The 18636-nt window shown below is 31.1% G+C and overlaps 2 protein-coding genes across 4 annotated transcripts; one reads left to right on the forward strand and one right to left on the reverse strand.

Moving 5' to 3' along the window:
- Window positions 1–2259: 2259 nt before the first annotated feature.
- Window positions 2260–3972, reverse strand: LOC109800372 (auxin response factor 4-like). Its single transcript, XM_029271929.2, has 4 exons — window positions 3254–3972; window positions 3058–3142; window positions 2865–2955; window positions 2260–2559 (listed from the first exon to the last, which is right to left on the reverse strand). Exons 1-4 carry the CDS (start codon window positions 3344–3346, stop codon window positions 2295–2297), a joined length of 534 nt encoding a protein of 177 aa, XP_029127762.1. The 5' UTR covers window positions 3347–3972; the 3' UTR covers window positions 2260–2294.
- Window positions 3973–4546: 574 nt separating this feature from the next.
- On the forward strand, window positions 4547–7576 carry LOC145958460 (uncharacterized). Of its 3 annotated transcripts, none has more exons than XR_014434275.1 (5): window positions 4547–5005; window positions 5106–5151; window positions 6644–6707; window positions 7018–7065; window positions 7290–7576. XR_014434275.1 is itself a non-coding variant. In XM_083075920.1 (5 exons), the coding sequence occupies exons 1-5, from the start codon at window positions 4770–4772 to the stop codon at window positions 7303–7305; spliced, it is 438 nt and encodes a 145-aa protein (XP_082932046.1). In that variant the 5' UTR covers window positions 4553–4769; the 3' UTR covers window positions 7306–7576. The 3 variants fall into 3 exon arrangements, 2 of the variants coding, with proteins under 2 accessions (XP_082932046.1, XP_082932047.1); XM_083075920.1 differs by having other exon boundaries at window positions 4553–5005; window positions 6990–7065; XM_083075921.1 differs by lacking the exon at window positions 7018–7065 and having other exon boundaries at window positions 4840–5005.
- The last annotated feature ends 11060 nt before the right edge of the window (window positions 7577–18636 follow it).

Genomic DNA, 18636 nt, shown 5'->3' on the forward strand with positions numbered 1-18636 from the left:
TGATTTAATATTGGATTTCTTTTGATTATAAAACATAGTAAATAAAATCTAAAATATGTATCAATTTATTTGATACAAATATTTAATTAATTTTAAGATATAATAAATTTAATATTAAAATATTTATTATGATTTTAGTTATAATTTTTATAATCTTTTGATTTAATATTGGATTTCTTTTGATTATAATATTTTAAAGCATTTTATTTGAAACATAAGTTAACATATTTTATTATATTTTCATTTTAAATTATTTTAAAATAATTATAATATTTAATTATCATTCACTTACTTTATTAAAAAATGATAAAATATAATTAATTTTTAATTAATTTAATAAAATAAAAACTTTAAAATATATATCTAAAATCTATAACAATTTTTTAAATACAAATATTTAATTAATTTTAATATTTACTAAATTTAATATCATAATATTTATTATGATTTTAGTTATAATTTTTATTATCTTTTGATTTAATATTGGATTACTATACATAATTATTTATTCCCTTTAAACATACAAATAGGTAAAAAGAAAAATACTTAATTTTGTTTTACTAAAATATAGGCAAATTTAATTAAATAAACTTTATTTGATTCTTTTAATAAAAAAAACTCTATTTACTCTATTTCAAATAAATATGATTAAGAATATTTGATATAAAATCTAAAATTTATACACTTCATTAATTTTCTTAATTTTTAAAATTTGTATTCTCCGCGCGCTAACACAGTGCCTTTAGCGCCCTCTCAACACTTTTCCCTTTCTCTCGTCTTCAACCAAACTCGTCTTTTCCCCAAATCTCCAATCTTCCACCCTCCGCAAACCCTAACCCTCGACCCTCCCTTCTCCAACCTTCCGGTGATTTCGTCAAATCAATGGCCAAAGGCACCTATTCCAACACTACTACAAAAGCACTGTTCTACATCGGTTCTGGAAGGTAATCTACATTGGTTATAAAACCGATGTAGAATAGAGCGATGTAGATTTGCGTTTAAATCTACATCGGTTGTCAAAAAACCGATGTAGATTTGCGTTCAAATCTACATCGGTTGTAAACAAAACCGATGTAGATTTGAACGTAAATCTACATCGGTTCTACCTTAAACCGATGTAAATTGCATTTTAAAAAAAAAATCAATTATTTTTTTAGATTCTTTCTGAGTTACCTGTATAAACATATTTCATTCATAGTATAATTTCAAAATCTAATTGTTGAGTTCCAATTCCCTCAATTAGAGGTTATCAGATACAATAACTACTCTAATAAAGCTATAACTTTGAATTCCATTTTATTCCTAAATAACTGTATTGAATAAGAGAAATCTTAAATAATTGTATTGAATGAGAGAAATCTTAAAAATAGGAAAGTCAACATATTGAGCTAAAACTAAACAGGGGCAATCTCATCTCATCAAGGAAATCATGTGATTTTTCTCAAATTTTTATAAACACCATTGATGTGTCAAAATTAGTTCCCATGAAACAGGATGTTTTCAAAAATCGGTCCAGATTCATACTCTTCAAAAATCTTAAAAATAGGGTGCACATTTGTTCTATAATAATTAGGAGATTTGTTCCGTAATTAGGACAAATTTGGATGATTTGATTTGTACAGTTTTTTTATTTCCTTATTTCCTTAATTAGGAGACTAGTAGTATATATAAATGTATTTTGAGGAATTTTTAATTATAGCTGATTATTACAGTTTTTATTTCCTTAATTATAGCTAATTTGTACAGTTTTTTATTTCCTTATTTCCTTAATTAGGAAACTTCTAAATAAATCTCTAGTTTTCGATTAACTTTTAATTTTTAGGAAAGTTTCCATTTCATTAAGTTCATAAATAGGCAAAACAGGGAAATAAAAAAGGAAACAAATAATAGGCAATTCTTATAATTAAATAGGAATCCCTATAAATCAGTAACAATAATAAAGAATAAATCGTAGATCCTAATCCCTGAAATTCTGCAACATAATAATATCCCATAAATTTTGGGATTTCTATCCAACAGTGATTATTCTGTTAAATTTTTTTGTTTATAACTATTCTGTTAAATATATTGTTATTACTATAATTATGTAAATTTAAAGGTTTTTTTATGCATATATTATATAGAAATATAATTTTACATTTTAGGCAAAAAATATAGGATCTTACAACCCTCGGTTTCAATTTTTTCTCCCCTTCCTGATCTTAGGTAAAATCTCAATTTTAACAACATTACTTTTGAGATTTTGCATAACTGACAGATAAGTTCTCATGACAAACATCAAATTAATGAATCATCTATAGTTTCCACGACAAAATGGAAATCAAAGGTCCAATAATTAGAGTATGAAGTTCAAACATTTTGCAAAACAAAAAATCTGATCCATTAATATAGTACCGTGGACTGTAGAAAACATGAAACATGCTTTTCGCGAATATAGCATTGGCCACAGAAGAAAGGAAATTGGGATAATAACTCTGGCTACCAACAATTGATTCAGGAAGACCATTTCTTGGTCGAGCAGCTTTTCGGATTCCCAATCTCAATTCTCCATTTTCACCCCTACAAACAAATTAATGACCAATAAGAAACAAACATTATAATGATTTTATTATCAGTCATTTTCCATGCTTCCAAATTTTGGCAAGACAAATTCTAGATCCCCGAGAACCAAAAATGTCACTATGCTAATTTGGTACTTCACTGTCACTATGACAAGAAGCTTCCTTAATATTAACATCAACAATGAATGTTTACTAATCATTCCAATAAAAGAACAAATTAACAGTGATTGCTAGAACAGTATAGGAAAAACAAACATATCAATACCAATGAAAACAATATCCTATTTGAACATGTATACACACCTTAGAAACAGAACTGCATCTCCAGAAACGAGATTCTTTTGGTTAACAAAGATACTCCAGCCAGTAGTGAGCAGATGCCGCCTTGGCTGACCTGACAAAAAGTTACCACATGGACTTTTTGTATCATTTATGTCAATCAATATGTGATTATGAAGCCAGCAACACCAACTTTTTCATTTATTTTTTCAATTACCTCTGTAAATATGTCTAAATTTCCATTCCACACCATGCAGGTCTTTGGCAACAAGCTCTTGAGAGGGTCTCTGCTGCTTATAATCCTGTAGTGAGCACAAAAGCAATTCATCATTCTCAAGGAGACAAAGAATTCAAAACTCTTGAAAAATTTAGTTGTAGAACTTATGAGTGCAAAGTAGAGGATGGTGTCACACCAAAGGAGGAAAACAGTCTTCAGCAGCTCTGCGAGGGACTGAGAACCCCCCATGAGTGCTGGTGTCTAAGGCTGTAAGCGTTTTGCAAAACATGTGAGGTGTTGACTTGGCAGGTGTTGTTTCATTTCCCTGTTCATCTGCTCTCAATTCCTCACGATCTTTCCCCTCCAAATACAATCCTGCCAACTGAACACAACCCAAGATTTCAAGCACTCCCCTTGTACTACAAACAATGCTCAAAATAATAAGAATTTCTCTACTTTTACAGAAGCAAAATAAGGTTTGAACAGCCACAAATGTTAGTCATGTTGCATATCAGCTTCAACAGCCAGCACCACAAGAGTTGTTACAAAGGAGAAAACAAACCTTTGCCAAGTAAAGATTGCGGTGGTCATGAACCTCATTTTTTGCTTTCTCCAAACATCACCGCGTAAAATTAAAAACAAGAGAATCACACAATTGAAGAGTAATAAGAAAAATTAGGTCAGTGGCATGAGGGAAGTAACCTTCGTTGCCGAGAGTGGATTGTTGTTTGGGGTGTTTCAAGATGGAGAGGCCGTGCTTGAGAACTTTCTCGGAACGGTGAACCTTGAGCTTCCTGACAAGGCAGAGGTAGTCCCACGCGCCGCCAACGGCAGTAGCACAATGCCCATAGCCTCCTCACTCCCAACAGCAATCTTAACCCCCGAATTGTGGAGCGCGGGGAGTTCGTGCTCGGTGACGTCTGCGTCGTCGAATTGGAATGCATGAGGGTTTGAATTTATGGTTTGGGAAATGAGGAGGGGAATGCGGGAGGGGGCATTGGAGAGGAGGAGGTTGTTGAGGAGGACGAGGAGGAAGGCGCAGGATTCGTGTAGGGTTAGAAAATCGGGGATAGTGATGCGGTGGTTGAAGGAAGTGGTTGGAGTGGTGTTGGACGAGGAGAGTCTATCGAGCGCGGTGGAGTCGATACGCATTTGAGAGCGGGAGCGACGACGAAGACAGAGGAGGAAGCACTTGAGCTCTCCGTGGTTGCTCGTGGCGGCTGGGACGTTGCTGAGCGAAAGGCTTTAACCTAGCGTGGTCGCGGGGTACATATCAGGGGCTCACTTCTACATCGGTCATAATAAAAACCGATGTAGAATGGCTCATATTTACATCGTTTCTCCTCCTAACCGATGTAAATATGTTTACATTTTCTATTTATTTACAAGTTTGCCACCGCGTTTATGATTTACATCGGTTATAGTAAAACCGATGTAAATTTAGCGATGTAAAATAGTGTTTTTGTAGTAGTGCAACTAGTTCGTCTTGCTCTCTAGGGTTCACTACAACCTCAAGCATGAGTTCTCCTTCGCCATGAAGGCCTAGTCCGAGATCTGCGCCGCCTTCTTGGGCCGGACGCGAGCCACCAAGAACCGTCCCGACCAGCCGCTCCAGCCCGCCTCGGCCCGCAAGCGCTCCAGGAAGGTCGAGGAACCCAAACCCCCCGAGGACTTGGTTTTCCAGCAACAAAGTGCCGCCGCCGGTGGTGTGGATGGTGGTGGAGATGAACGACAACAAAGTCCCGTTCACGGCATCTCCCTCAAGCTCCAGGAGGAGGAGTGCGAGCACCGCATGGACTTTGTTCCCGAGGTTTCTGCCATCAACACCGACCACATCGAGGTCGACAAGGAGACCCTTGACATGCTCCACTTCCTGGAAATCAATGACCTTTCCAACATCACCCAGGTTGACCCTGTCCCTGTTCAGCAGACCTTCCCCTTCACCCAGGTTTATCCAAAGAGGCCCATATTCTAGTTTTATGTTTTGAAATCCTGATACAATTGCTGTTTATCTCTATTTTGACTTAATGCACCATGTGAAAATGTAGAACATGCTACTTTGCTCAGATTTTAATGATCATTCAGAGCAGTCAGGTGATTATTAGTTTCCTACCTTCTATTTGCATTATAATCTGTCATAAGCTTTGTTATATTTACAGAGAGGATATAGCTTTTAACTTTAGAAAGATTATATTAGTCTTGATTTATTTTTTATGGAAGCTTCATTCTGCTATCTCTGGCTGTGTTCTAATTATTGAACTGTGTTCTAGGAGAAAGAATAAATTTCCAATACCGAGAAGAAATCTTTCTACTTACAGAAGCAAGTTTTCTGTGCATTGCATGGGTATTTTTAAATAAAAATAAATTAAAGAGAATAGAGTATGTCTTTATTATTAATAGTGAATAATTTATTATATTTAATAGTGAAAATTAAAGAGATATGATTTTTATGATTTTTATCATTGATTTATTGAATTGGGTATTAGGTAAGGTCAGTAAGTTTTTTAGATAAGTTTAGCCTCCAAAAGATTACTTCAACCTTGAGTTTGACAAACTTGATTACGGTTTTATCATTGTAATGGCCTGAAATTTGATTGCTTTTCTTTAGATTTTTACATTTACTTTTCAAAGTTCATTTACATTTACGAGTATATGATTTATTTTCATTTTATCATTTAATTTCAATTTGCATTTTTAAGTTTCACTTTCGATTACAGCAAACAGTTTATCTTACCAATTTTTGTCAATTACTGTTGTCAATTTGACATGTAATTCAATTATATCAAAATTAAATTGAATAAATGCTTTGTTAACAAGTATTTATATTTATTCAAAACAACAGAACAAAGTTAAGTCTACAATTGAAAATGACTACTCAATAATCAAATCAAATTTGATTATTTATTCTTATTTGTGAATCTATAGTCATGGTCAAAATATTGAATTAAGTTTTGGACTCATACTCGTATGACTCACACAAGTCTTCGAACAAATGTTAATGTGAACACTTGAACTCCTTGCACTCATTGGTAAGTCTCCCACTGGCATGCACGTTTTGCTTTTTGAAAAAATTAAAAAAAGTTTATTTTATTTTTGTCTTTGCTTATTCTTTTTTATCATTGACTTTTTTCTTTGCAATTTAATATACTTCGTACAATCATAAGCCAATTTGTTTATTTTCTTGTACTTGATTTTTTAACTGAATGATTAAGAAAAGAGGACAGAAATGCATGTAGCTTTAAACCAATTATAGTCTTGTACAAAGATGTTTCACTTAGAATATATTGAAGAAGACCTTTTACTCTTGAAACATGTCTGTAGAATTTCAAAATTGTAAATATTTAAGAATAAATTAACTATGCAAACATGGTTCAGTTGTGCACTTTAATCATTGCATTACTTCTAGGTAGTATTTTTCTCCATTACCTGTTAATTTTGAGCCGATGTTGCTGCAATTAGACGCATACTATAGCTGATATTTTCACCTCTTGATTTATGTCATGTACAAAAAGAAATCATATTAATTTTTGTATTTGTAATAAGTTGTAATAAGCACCCAAGCATTTAGGGAACCTTCTCTTGATAGCTACCTTTCAAGGTGGGAGAGACCAAGCCACTTAAGTACTCCATGGAACATCCCATATTACTAAGTAAGTTCTTCTGAAGTTCATGGCTTTATTTTCTCACACCACAGCATCTTTAGTTTCTATTCAAATTTGACTTTAACTTTTTAAAGTGCGTTTCTGTGTTTGTTTGTTTGTCTTCGTCTTCCTTTAAGGTTATTGTTTGTGACAAATGAGAATTTTCTTTTCAGCATGTGTGTTTCATTGGGAAGAATACTTGAGAAAAACATTTTTGAAGTTTGATAATGAAAAAGGCTAGTCACTTGTCATCACTTTGTTTGTTTTTTTTTTTTGTACATTTTAAAATAGTTATAAATAATCAAATTTCCTGCTCAAGAGCACAGAGATTGATCAAGCTCAAGTCTTTTTGGGATTTGAGTGGAGGGTAAGTGTTTAAATTCGTTTCATTTTACTTATAGACTCATTTTTATTGCATGTAATTTAGTCTAAACTTCATTACCTTTTTCCAGCTTTGTAATGGAGTTAACAGATTGAGATTCATTTGATCCTGAGTATCGTTTCTTTTTTATTTCAAATAAATTTTGGAATTTGATCATGCTCTTGTGAATCTGTGATTTTGAATTTTGTTGTATCTTTGCGTTGTTCCAGGAAAAAGTGTTGCTAAAATGCCTGAAAAACTTGACACTGATGATTGGCGCGTAGAGCGTGGCGTAAGTTTCAGGGATCCGTAGGAAAAGGAATTTGTTTATACGGGTTGAACTCAGGGAGGATGATGGTGATATTCGTAGGCAGCCATTGGAGGATGATGGTGATATTCATGGCCCAAGCTATACTTCCTTCTTATTTGTCTTGGGTGACTCAATCTTAATTTGATAATTTTCCCTTTGGTTATATTTAAATATTTATTTTATTAATTAATGATAGCTCTTGGTTTATTGCTTTGCATAGTGAAACCAAAATGTATTGATTGCCATAGAAATCTTAATTACAATTTTAATGACCATGGTATTGATGCAAGCTGGGAACTAAAATTTTACATTTGATGAAAATATTTACTTGTTTTTGTACTTGCGTGGCATGCTGATTTTAATGACCATGCTGATTTTTGTACTAGCTATTCGTTTTGGATTCATTTGGTTCTATGTTTAATTACTCATTTTGTTACCAAGTTGTTTAAAGCGTTGAGTGCTCATGTAACGCTTAAGGTCATATATGTCCATGTATTTGTATATGATTGGTGGCAGTTATCCTTTATATTGAAATAAATTTGGATGAATGTGTTGGGTTTTGACTTGCATTTTAGAATTAGTTATTGTTAAATTGATTATGTTTCATGCTTTGCTTTCATATGAGGCTATATTTGAAATAAGATATTCAATCATGCTGGAGATGAAAATTAGGGCTATTAGTTTAGTCATCTATGAGAGGATATATATAGAAGAGTAGGTTTCCCATTAAAATTGGAAGAATCTGTAACTTGACAAACCAAGACTTATCAATATTGTTTTTGATGGAGTAAAGCACCATCTTTTTATATGTTAAAATATTGTGGTTTGTATACTTGTCCTTTTTATTTTTCTTTTAAATTCAAGAGTGCATCTTGCATACTAGAGGATTATTTCTTTTAATGGTTTGCAATTTAGTTTATGTTTATCTTTGTTTGGAGTAAATTATGGATCAATTTTTTTTGTAGCAAAGGAACTTGTTTTATTTTTTATTTTGGTATGAGTGTTATTGTTTCATTGTTAAACAGGTTCAAAATAAAAATGAAAATAAAATATATAGTGTTTAAGGTATAAAATTAGCGATCATGTCTAAAAATAAAGTAAGCCTAGCGAAAAAAAAAATCAGTTTTTTTTATTATTTTTTTTTAAAATAAAATTATGTTTAGCGACCGATTTAGCGACCGAAAAAAAATTAATTTTTTATTATAATAAAATTTAGCGACCGATTTAGGGACTGAATTGAAAATTATTTTTAAAATAATAAAATTTAGCGACCAATTTAGCTACCGAATCAGAAATTATTATTTTTAAAAAATAAAAAAAAATACACTTAGTGACCGATTTAGCGACCGAAATGAAAATTATTTTTTAAAATAATAAAATTTAGCGACCGACTTAGCGACGGAAAGGAAAATAATTATTTAAAAATTTAAAAATAAATAACACATTTAGCGACCGATTTAGTGACCTTTTTTTCGGTCGCTAATTTGGTCCCCATATACTATTGCGACCATAATCGTAGTCACCAATTAGCGATCGAAATTTTCGGTCGCTAATTAGCGACCACCAGTATTTCAGTCGCTAAACAATTTTGCGACCAGGGTTTTTGCAACTACTTCAAATCGGTCGCTAATTCGGTCGCTAAAGTAAATAGCGACCGATTTAAGTAATTTAGCGACCGATTTTTGTGGTCGCTAAAATCTTTTTTTTTTGTAGTGAAGAGAGTTTCGAGAGAGCACAAATGGAAAAAGAAAAAAAACAAAACAAAAACGAAACAAAACAAACAAACAAAAGAATGGTGATATGTAGAATAAGCTTTTTATTATTCTACATTAATTGATTACTAATCAATGCAAGCATATTTGGGTTTATTTTTGTACAAAATTAATTGTCATCATTCAACTTTCTACATCGATTATTAACCAACCAACATAGATAACCTAAATTGACATACATATATTGACCTAGGATAAACTTCTTGTAATAATGAGTTCATTAATAAAATTGAGAATTATCATCGATCATAACAAAGAATATAGTTAAAGGTAATATTGTACCATTTACTCAAATCACCAAAACAATATCATAATCAAAATGTTAATTGGTGCTTTGCTAACATACTTTCACTTGCTTAATTATAAAACTTATACAAATTTCAAGAAATATATGTAACACTACACGAATGTTTTATTTTAGAGTCAAAAGTTAACTCTAAGTAATAAAAATTGATATAAAATTATATTTATCATCGATCATTCGTCTATTTTTTAGCTGACTCTAATTAAGTTGACAAAAAAATTTTGTGTCGACCAAGTCGTCAAAACTAATTTTTTTTATAGTCGATTTATTGTCGGTATAGTCAACACTAACTTAATAATTTTATTATTTTAATTTTTTTATTATTAGTGTAGTCGACACTAACTTAGTAATTTTATTTATTTTAATTTTTATTGTCAATCTAGTTGACACTAAGTCGGCACTAAAATAATAATTTTATTTATTTTAATTTTTTATTATCAATTGAGTCGACACTAAGTTGACACTAACTTAATACTTTTATTTATTTTAATTTTTTTTATTGTCAGCCTAGTTGACACAAAATTTATTTTATTTTTTTTCCTAAATTTTCTTTTTTTCCAACTTACTATTTATTCACCTAAACTTAGCCTTGCCCAGACTCGAACCTAGACCCTCAATGTGTTAAGCTAACTTGATCACTAACTATATCACAATACATTATGCTTATATAAGATTGAAAAAAAAATTGTTTTTGTCTCTCTCAAAGCATGTATAGTGTCAAAAATGTTGACATTATTTTCTATATATAGTGTATGCTTTTCTGACACTAAACTTAATTGAAGTTAGTGTCAAAAAAGCTGACGGTATAACTAAAGAAATAACGTCGACATTTCTGATAGAATCATGCTAAGGAGATCAAGAAGGTGACACCTTAAAGGACCCAAGAGGAATGCGATAGACATGAAGATTTGGGATAGTTTAGAGGCTGGTGGGCCCGATGGGCTTGGAAGGCTCAAGTTTCTCCTCACATGGGCCACACCCTGAGATCTCCACTTTCCTCTATTTGTATATATTATATTAGTATAGGTTTCATATATTTTGATCTTGTATTTTGAACCACATAGATTAGCATTTTTAGGTCATAGGCTTATTGGGCCTATTTTTGGGCTTTATGGGCCTTGGTTATTTTGGTACCCAATATTGGACTCATTTTGCTTCTTTTATTTTTTTTCCTATTATTGTTTGTATTTGGTTGGCCATTAGAGTAGCAAATTAGAAGGAATACTAAATAAGGCAAAACAAGCTTAAATTAGGTTTCATTTAGAATGCATTTAAGTTGAATTTGGGTCACATGTTTTTTAGCCAAGGGTGGCTGAACATGTGCACGCCCAAATGCATGTTAAACTCATTCCAAATGAAAATTTAAATGCCATGGACCTTCTAGATGCACGTTCATCACATGGTAGCCAAGGAATTTGAATTCAAAATTTACTTAGAATTCAAATTCTTGGCGCCACAGTTCATATTTGAATTTGGTGCCACTTGGCTTGATTGGTTTACCTATTTAAGTCTCTTCCTTCACTCTTATAATCACTTTGAAAATTTAGAGAATTCTGATCAAATTTGATTAAGCCAAATTCTCCCCTCAAACTCTCCTTTTCACGCCTAGATTAGAACCTTGAGAGCTTCTAGGTCTAGTTCCATTTGTGAGCAATCCATTGCTCTTTTTACTTTGGTGCTTCCTTCTTTTCTCAATTGTGCAAATCATCTTCTTCATTGCTGGATTTTAAAGTCCATAATTTGGTTCAAGGAAGGATTCCAAGGCTAGAGCAAAGCCAAGGGATTGCTATCAATTTCTGACACTAAACTTAATTTAAGTTAGTATTGAAAAAGTCAACGTAACTTCTTTTAATAGTGACGTTATATTTAAAGAAGTAGCGTTGACTCTTCTAACACTAACTTATATTAAATTTACTGTTAGAAAAGGCGACGCTTATCTTAAAAAATAGTATCCACTTTTTTGACACTAAACTTAATTTAAATTAATGTCAAAAAAATCAATGCTATTTTTTAAGATATAGTGTCAACTTTTTTTATACTAACATAAATTAAGTTTAGTGTTAAAAAAGTCAACGCTATATTTAAAGAATAACATTAACTTTTTCGATATTAAACTTAATTTAATTTTAGTGTCAAAAATTTGGCACAACATCTTAAATTGATTTACAGTATTTGTGTCAGCTATTGGCTAACACATATTTTCCATAGATATTTCAATGTTTTTTTAGTGTAATTTGCAAAATCGTTTGACTTTTTTCTTTCATTTTGCTTGAGAATAAGAAAATTCATAAAATTTGTTATTGTGATGAATCTTCAACTAATGAAAACTCATTAAACCAAATTAGAGAATTAAAATCTATAAATAAATAAACTCAACTAACACTACAAGAATGCACAAAAATAGCGTTGGCCACACAGCGTCGGCCATGGAGCAGACGCATATAGCGTCGATTAAGCTAACTCTAGACGGACAATAAACAAAAGTCATATAATTTTTTGTATTATTTCATTAATTATTTCATTTGCGTCGGTCAAAGCAGAAGCTAAATAATAAATTTTATTTTAATATATATTATAATAGAGGTTAGTATCAGTTTAGCCAACACTATATATTTATAAAAATTTATAATTATGGACGAAACTCATTACTCAATCAGTTTGTTTTATAAAAAATAATATATTAAATATTAGTGTTTGTTTAGCTGACACAAATAATTGAAAATTAATTAATAAAACTAATTATACTAATAAAGAAACCCGAAAAGGGTCGAAACTCACTAAAATCATCCAAGTCAAAACCTTTCACACATTAAACATGAACCCCAAGTTCTAATGTGCCTCGCACCCCCTACTGCATCTACTTTAAACCCTAACTCATTAGTTCTCCCCTTCCCGAAAGCAAAACATGAAACTGAGTCCTAGTATGGCTCATGCCCCTTCTGTATTCACTCTCAATGAACCCTAGCTTGTCAAATTTTCCCTTCCCAAAAGCAGAATATGAACCTTATGTCCTAATGTGGCTCACGCCCCTTTTTTCTTCTACTCCCATTGAACCCTAACCTGTCAATTCTACCCTTCCCAAAAGTAGGAAAGTAAAGTAAATAGATCGAGAAGGCATAAGGTAGACGGAGTGAGTCATGAAACCTACACTCACAACCTTCGCCACTCTTCCTAGCAACACTCACCTCTTCACTTGTTCCTAATTCAGGCTTGGGCTCTTCTCCTTGGACAAAATCCTACTAGTTTCCCAAAACCCCAAGTTCGACAATAAAGGTATTTTTCACTTTCTCTCTAAGCTTACCTTAGAAAAAATGTTCTTTTTGTTGAGTTGCTCTTTTTTATTTGTTTTAATATGTGTTGGATTTTGAACTTTGTGCGTTTTGTGGGGGACTACGGGTTGAGGTTAAGGGACAATATTATATACTAGATCAATATTGTATATGTAGAATGAGGAAGTGACCATGTGTCATTGGGTGGCTAAAACACATATTCACAAATGGGAGACATGGGTTGCTTGTGTGGTGTTTTGGATTCTAATATAAAATTAAAATTAGTAAAAATGTGAAGTTTTAAATAAAAATATGGACACAGGTTAGATTGGTTGAAATTTTGCATTTTAACTTTATAGGAAATGGGTGAAAATGTCAATTAGGATGCAAGTGAAAAATTTTGAATGTCAAGGTGGTTAATGTTTTTATTTCTTCTATTCTAAGATGAGGTTTGAGGATTGCTATTGCTTAATCTACATTGGGTTGAAGGTATCACTACTAGAAAAGTGTCATTTTTCTGCAAATTTTCCTGCAAAAAAATATTCGTAGAAAGTTTTTGCTAATTTTTCGGCAAAAAAATATTCGCAGAATTTTTTTGCGAATTTTCCTACAAAAAAATATTCGTAGAAATTTTTTGTGAATTTTCTTGCAAAAAATAATTTACATATATTTCTTACAAATTTTGCTACAATTCTAATAATCATGGAAAAAAATTTTCATGGTAAAAATTTGCAAAAAATATTGTAAGAATTTTATTTTGTTTCTTGAAGATTTTCTTGCAAAAATAAATTCGCAAGTAATGTTTACTAAATGGTAGAAAACTTTTGCAGGTAACTTTTCTTGCGGATTTTCCTGCAAATTTTATTTCGCAGGAAAAATAAAAAAAAAATATTTAAATTCGTAAGTTTAATATTTTAAAAAATCTTCAAGTCCTACATCGATTGAAAATAAAACAATTAAAGAGTATATAAGTTGGGGCAACACTTACCTTACAAGTTGATTTGTATGGTTTAGTGTTAGACTTATAATCTACAATCTTAGAATTTAAAAGATTATGTATCACATGTTGGAGACATGAAAATAAAAGATTATGAATTCTTAAAATATAGAATTTATAGTAATTTTTTTTTATTTTTTTCATAAAAAATATTCCTGCAGAATTTCTTGCAAAAAAATTCGCAGAAAAGTTTCCTGCGAATTTTTTTTTGTAGGAAAATTTCCTGCCAATTTTTTTTTGCAGGAAACTTTCCTGCCAATTTTTTTCACAAGAAATTTCGCAGGAAAAATTCCCTGCAAATTTTAAAATTTTCAAAAATATATTATCCACGAAGGTATTACTTGCAAATAAAATTTTGCAGAAAAATTTGTAGGAACAACGTTTCTTGCAAAATTTTATGAAAAATTCACAGGAAAAGTCACATGTAATAAAAGAAATTCTAGTAGTGTATTACTTATGTAGGATTTTAATTAATAAGTATCTTGAACCATCTTCTCTTAAAAGGATTGCAAGGTTGAAATGCTATTTCTCTACAAGAGTGACATCCCTATGTTCAATTTTTGTTCAGTAGTTATATATCTATGCTGTGACGTTGAGTTGTATATGCAAATTACATTTGTGACTCAAATTGAATGTATTTGCTCAAGTGGACTATGAAATGCCTACATTTATATTTATGTGGGCAATTGACTGAACTTCAAATTTTGTCCCCCTGTTCTACTTTCTTGTCTTTACATAATGGGAATGCAAAGGTTGAAAGTGTGATTTATCTAATTATTTTTATTATTTGAGTTTCTATGGATGAACTTTGTATATTTTGAGTTGTCTGGTCTATGACCAATATGTGTTTTTTTTGTGGAAATACTACCACCAATTATATGTAAATAATTGGCTACATGGATTTTTTAGATATGTAGCATGTAAGGTAGTCTATATAAATTAAGAGATTGAACAACTTTAAAATACTAATCCTGTTAGATATTTGTTGATTTTGATTGAGAAGGCTTTTGTGAATATGAATTGCTACCTATGTAACTCTGTTAGATATGTGTTTAGAAGATTGAACATTTTTGTTCTTGGCCTTTTTCTGTACGAATAAATAACTATTGATTTTTTTTTCTTAATAAGGTTGCTCTTGATTCAAAAAAAGGCTAGGAACAACAAACTACTTTAGAGTACATCTTAGAGGTAAAAAGCACTGATATGATTACTATTTGAGTTTTACCTATGTCAACTCCATTATAAAAATACTTAAATATGAGGTGAGCCTATTTCAATTCATGTGGAAGTGAAATAGTTACTTTTTTGCTTAGAGTACGTATGAGGTTGTTATATGGGGTCACAAACACTTGAATGTCACAACTGTTTTGTGATGTTGAGGAAGTTGTTTGAATAGATAATTGCTAGAATGAGTTTGGACCTTAATTTGGGAATTAGTGACCTCAAACACCCATGCTATATTGAACATAGGACCAAATTAGTTCCCAAATAAAGTGTGTAATGTGGGGTTGCTTTATCCATATTTTCAACTCTTATTGATTTTTTTTTTCATAGGGTCATCTACTTTCCTAGTTTCTAGTGTAATATAGATTTCGATATCTTGGGTTTAAATCAATTGCCTTTTATTTTAATAGTCATAGTTGTAGTTAGTTGTCTCCTTTATGATAATGTGTGTTGAAGGCCATAAATGTAATGACCATTGTGATTTTCTTTATCCTTATATATCTCTTACCTAGTTATGGTTTGTAAGAGGTTGAGGCTAGATGGGGGAATATAAAACCATAACTGATATTGGCATTTCTCTATTGTTAAAAAGGGTTAGTTATCATCCTATATCTTATAGCTTATACCTTTTTTTTTTCAATGTACCATGATTTAGATCCATATGGTTTTAATAGATATAAAGGGATTCAGTAATTTTGAAGCTTTTGGAGAGACTTTATAATGATAAACACACTAATGATTAGAAAGCCATATACACATACGAACATTTTTTGCCCAAAAATTGGTAAGTGTTAAAAATGAATGGTCATAATTATAAACTGAACATGTTAGATTTAGAATTCATCTCTCACTCATTAAGATTTCATGTCTGAATTTCATTACTTGCACATAAAATAACATGATAGTATGCATGTAGCCTAAGGTTTAAGTTAGCTGTCAAATTTTTTAATCAATCATACTATAAACCTGGAAAAATGTCAAGTGTTTTAACATCCATTGGAAACACTAACATGAATTGTGCATATGCTTATGCAAAGGGAAAGGTTCAAGGCCACTCTTGAAAAAGCTCAAACAACATATGCTTATGCATAAGGAGGTTCAAGGGCACTCTTGAAAAGGCTCAAACAAGAGGTGTTTATACATGATGCAAGCTATTATTTTTATCCAATTGGAGTGTATAGGTGATTTTAGTTTTAGTTTTAATTATCTTTTTTGTTGTTATACATGTGAGTCTAAAAGACTCACTAAAGTGTTGTGATCGAAGCATGTTGAAATTACAATCATCTGGATTGTAATTAAAATCTCTATAACTTTTATTATTTGAGTTTCTATGGATGAACTCTATATATTTTGAGTTGTCCAATTTATGAACAATATGTATTTTTTTGTAAATTCTACCACCAAGTATATGTAAATGTTTGGCTACATGGCTTTGTTAGATATCTAGCATGTAAAAATCTTTATGAATTGAGAAGACTTAACAATTTTAAAATACTAACTCTATTAGATATCTATTGATTTTGATTGAGAAGGTTGTTTGGTGCATGAATTACTTTTTTTGTGCCTATGTTAGATATATGTTTGAGAAGGCTAAGCATTTTTGCTTGATAGATATAAATTGGTTAAAGGCTTATAATATGGTGCAATTTGTAGTGTAATTATTCAATGTTCTAACTTATGAGTTCTTATTTTTGAATATGTGTATAAATTGATAAAGTCTGATTTTAGGAGTTACACAAATTCCCCTATTTTTTCATTCCTAATTCACCAAGTATGTAATGGACTAGAGTAATATCATTATATAGATTCAGGGCTTTCTTTAATTGCTTATTGGCCATGTTGCAGGTTGACACCAAGTTTATTAAAGTCATATCATTCAGGTAATGGCATACATAATTTGTAGTCATATTTATGTGATGCGAAGTATAAATAAGTTTTTAATGAGTATGCTGATTTCCTTTTAATAAGGATTAATTACCTTTTAGTACACATCTTCTTGGTTTATTGTGTTTTATCGTTTGCTAACTCTTATTTTCTGTTGAACTTATTTATGTTTTATTGTTTGTTTCTGGGTATGTTACTGGAATGTTTTCTTCAGATACTGCTACAAGGTGAATTCTAGTTTGATTTGAATCGATGTGTAACCAAATAGCTACAAGTTAATCACCTAATACTCTTTCAGTCTCTTTTCTTTTGATAGACCTAATAGATTCTCAAAAAAGTTGTCTCTTCTCCATCAACAAAATTAAAAAAAAAAAAATATTTCTCCAAAATAAGCTAAATCAATGACACACTTAGTCTACTGAAACTAATATTTAAATCCCTCAATTTGTTCTAAACCAATTATAAATCCTTAAGTTGGACTATGAACTGAGTTTAAACTAGTTAGAGCTGATTTAGACCAATTTTTAATCTCTGATCTAGTTTTGAAGTTTGCAAAACCCATATAGAAGGTGCAATTAGTCTATACTTGTACTCCAACCTTAGAAGTATATACTGTACTTGCTTTTGACATCTTTCACTTGCACAATGCTTTATTAAAATATGGACTTACTAGACCAAAAAAAGCATAATAGAGCTATTGTTTATTACTGACATAATAGGCTATTGCTTAGCACTTTAAGAAATTGCAGTAACTTAATTTGATTGATAACCTGACTTGCCTCTAGCTTTAATAATGGAATATATTTTATTTTAATTTAACGTAATGTGCATTTTTTTTTCTTTTACAGGTCATTGATATTTCATACAAGTTGCAAGGAAAAAGCTGCTAGTGGTACTCTTTCTCCTTAGCTTTCTCATTTTTTGTAGATTTAATGAATATATTAAAAATTGATCTTACTTCTAGCATGTGTGTTGTCTAACTAGCAAAATTTTCCTAGTGTACTATTTCTTAAATGAATTTAAATTTGTCTTCTATATATTGTAGATAGAACATTTTTAATGATGTTTAAGGTTTGGTATAACTAGTTTAGAACATTCTTATATTGGTGACTTGGTTGCTTGCTTTATAACCAATTTTAAATTAAGTGGTTTTAATGTATGAACCAATTTAAAATTTGTTGAACAATTTTTTTAACCTATTATTAGTTTTGAACTATACTTGCTTTAGACATATTTCACTTAAACAATCCCTTCTTAAAATGTGGACTAACTAGACCAAAGAAAGATAGCATAACAGAGCTATTGTTTATTAATGACATACGAAAGATAGCATGATAGAGCTATTATGCACAATTAAAGGTTGTAAGCTATTAAATAACTAATGGAGAAAATTTAAATTTAGAGATCAATGAAAAATGTGTAGTTTTACCATTATTTGTTGATAGAACTTCTAAAATTTCCTGATTATTCTTGTAAAAGGATAACAATAACAATCCAACATAGTCAAATTGCATGACTATATATCTGTAACGACCCGGCTGGTCACTACACGCGGCACAGTACACTAGAAACACCGCACAGAAAAGAACAAGTGTATACATATAGGGTCTAGAATATATACATATACATGCTCCAATCTGAACAGAGTTAAAGTGTACAAAAATACAATCAAGTGCTACTACCCCAAGTAGCTCAACCACAAAACAATCACAAAAGAGATCAGCTCCGCCGGTCCGCTGAAGACTCACCACTAGTCACCCACCTATCCCTGCTCTGCTCCCATACATAGTATGATCATCGCAGTCCAAACCACATGG

The sequence above is a fragment of the Cajanus cajan genome, chromosome 1 (assembly GCF_000230855.2).
Source record: "Cajanus cajan strain Asha chromosome 1, NIPB_CcT2T_4, whole genome shotgun sequence".
Classification (NCBI taxonomy): Eukaryota; Viridiplantae; Streptophyta; class Magnoliopsida; order Fabales; family Fabaceae; genus Cajanus; species Cajanus cajan.

Bases quoted from the DNA above. Each gene is read 5' to 3' on its own strand.
- LOC145958460 (XM_083075920.1), top strand. From the start codon at position 4,770: ATGGTGGTGGAGATGAACGACAACAAAGTCCCGTTCACGGCATCTCCC. The intron at 5,152-6,643 runs GTGATTATTAGT...TTCTCTTGATAG, and splicing joins TGATCATTCAGAGCAGTCAG to CTACCTTTCAAGGTGGGAGA. The intron at 6,708-6,989 runs GTAAGTTCTTCT...ATTTTAAAATAG, and splicing joins GGAACATCCCATATTACTAA to TTATAAATAATCAAATTTCC.
- LOC109800372 (XM_029271929.2), bottom strand. From the start codon at position 3,346: ATGTTTTGCAAAACGCTTACAGCCTTAGACACCAGCACTCATGGGGGG. The intron at 3,143-3,253 runs GTGTGACACCAT...TGCTCACTACAG, and splicing joins AAGACTGTTTTCCTCCTTTG to GATTATAAGCAGCAGAGACC. The intron at 2,956-3,057 runs GTAATTGAAAAA...ACTTTTTGTCAG, and splicing joins ATTTAGACATATTTACAGAG to GTCAGCCAAGGCGGCATCTG.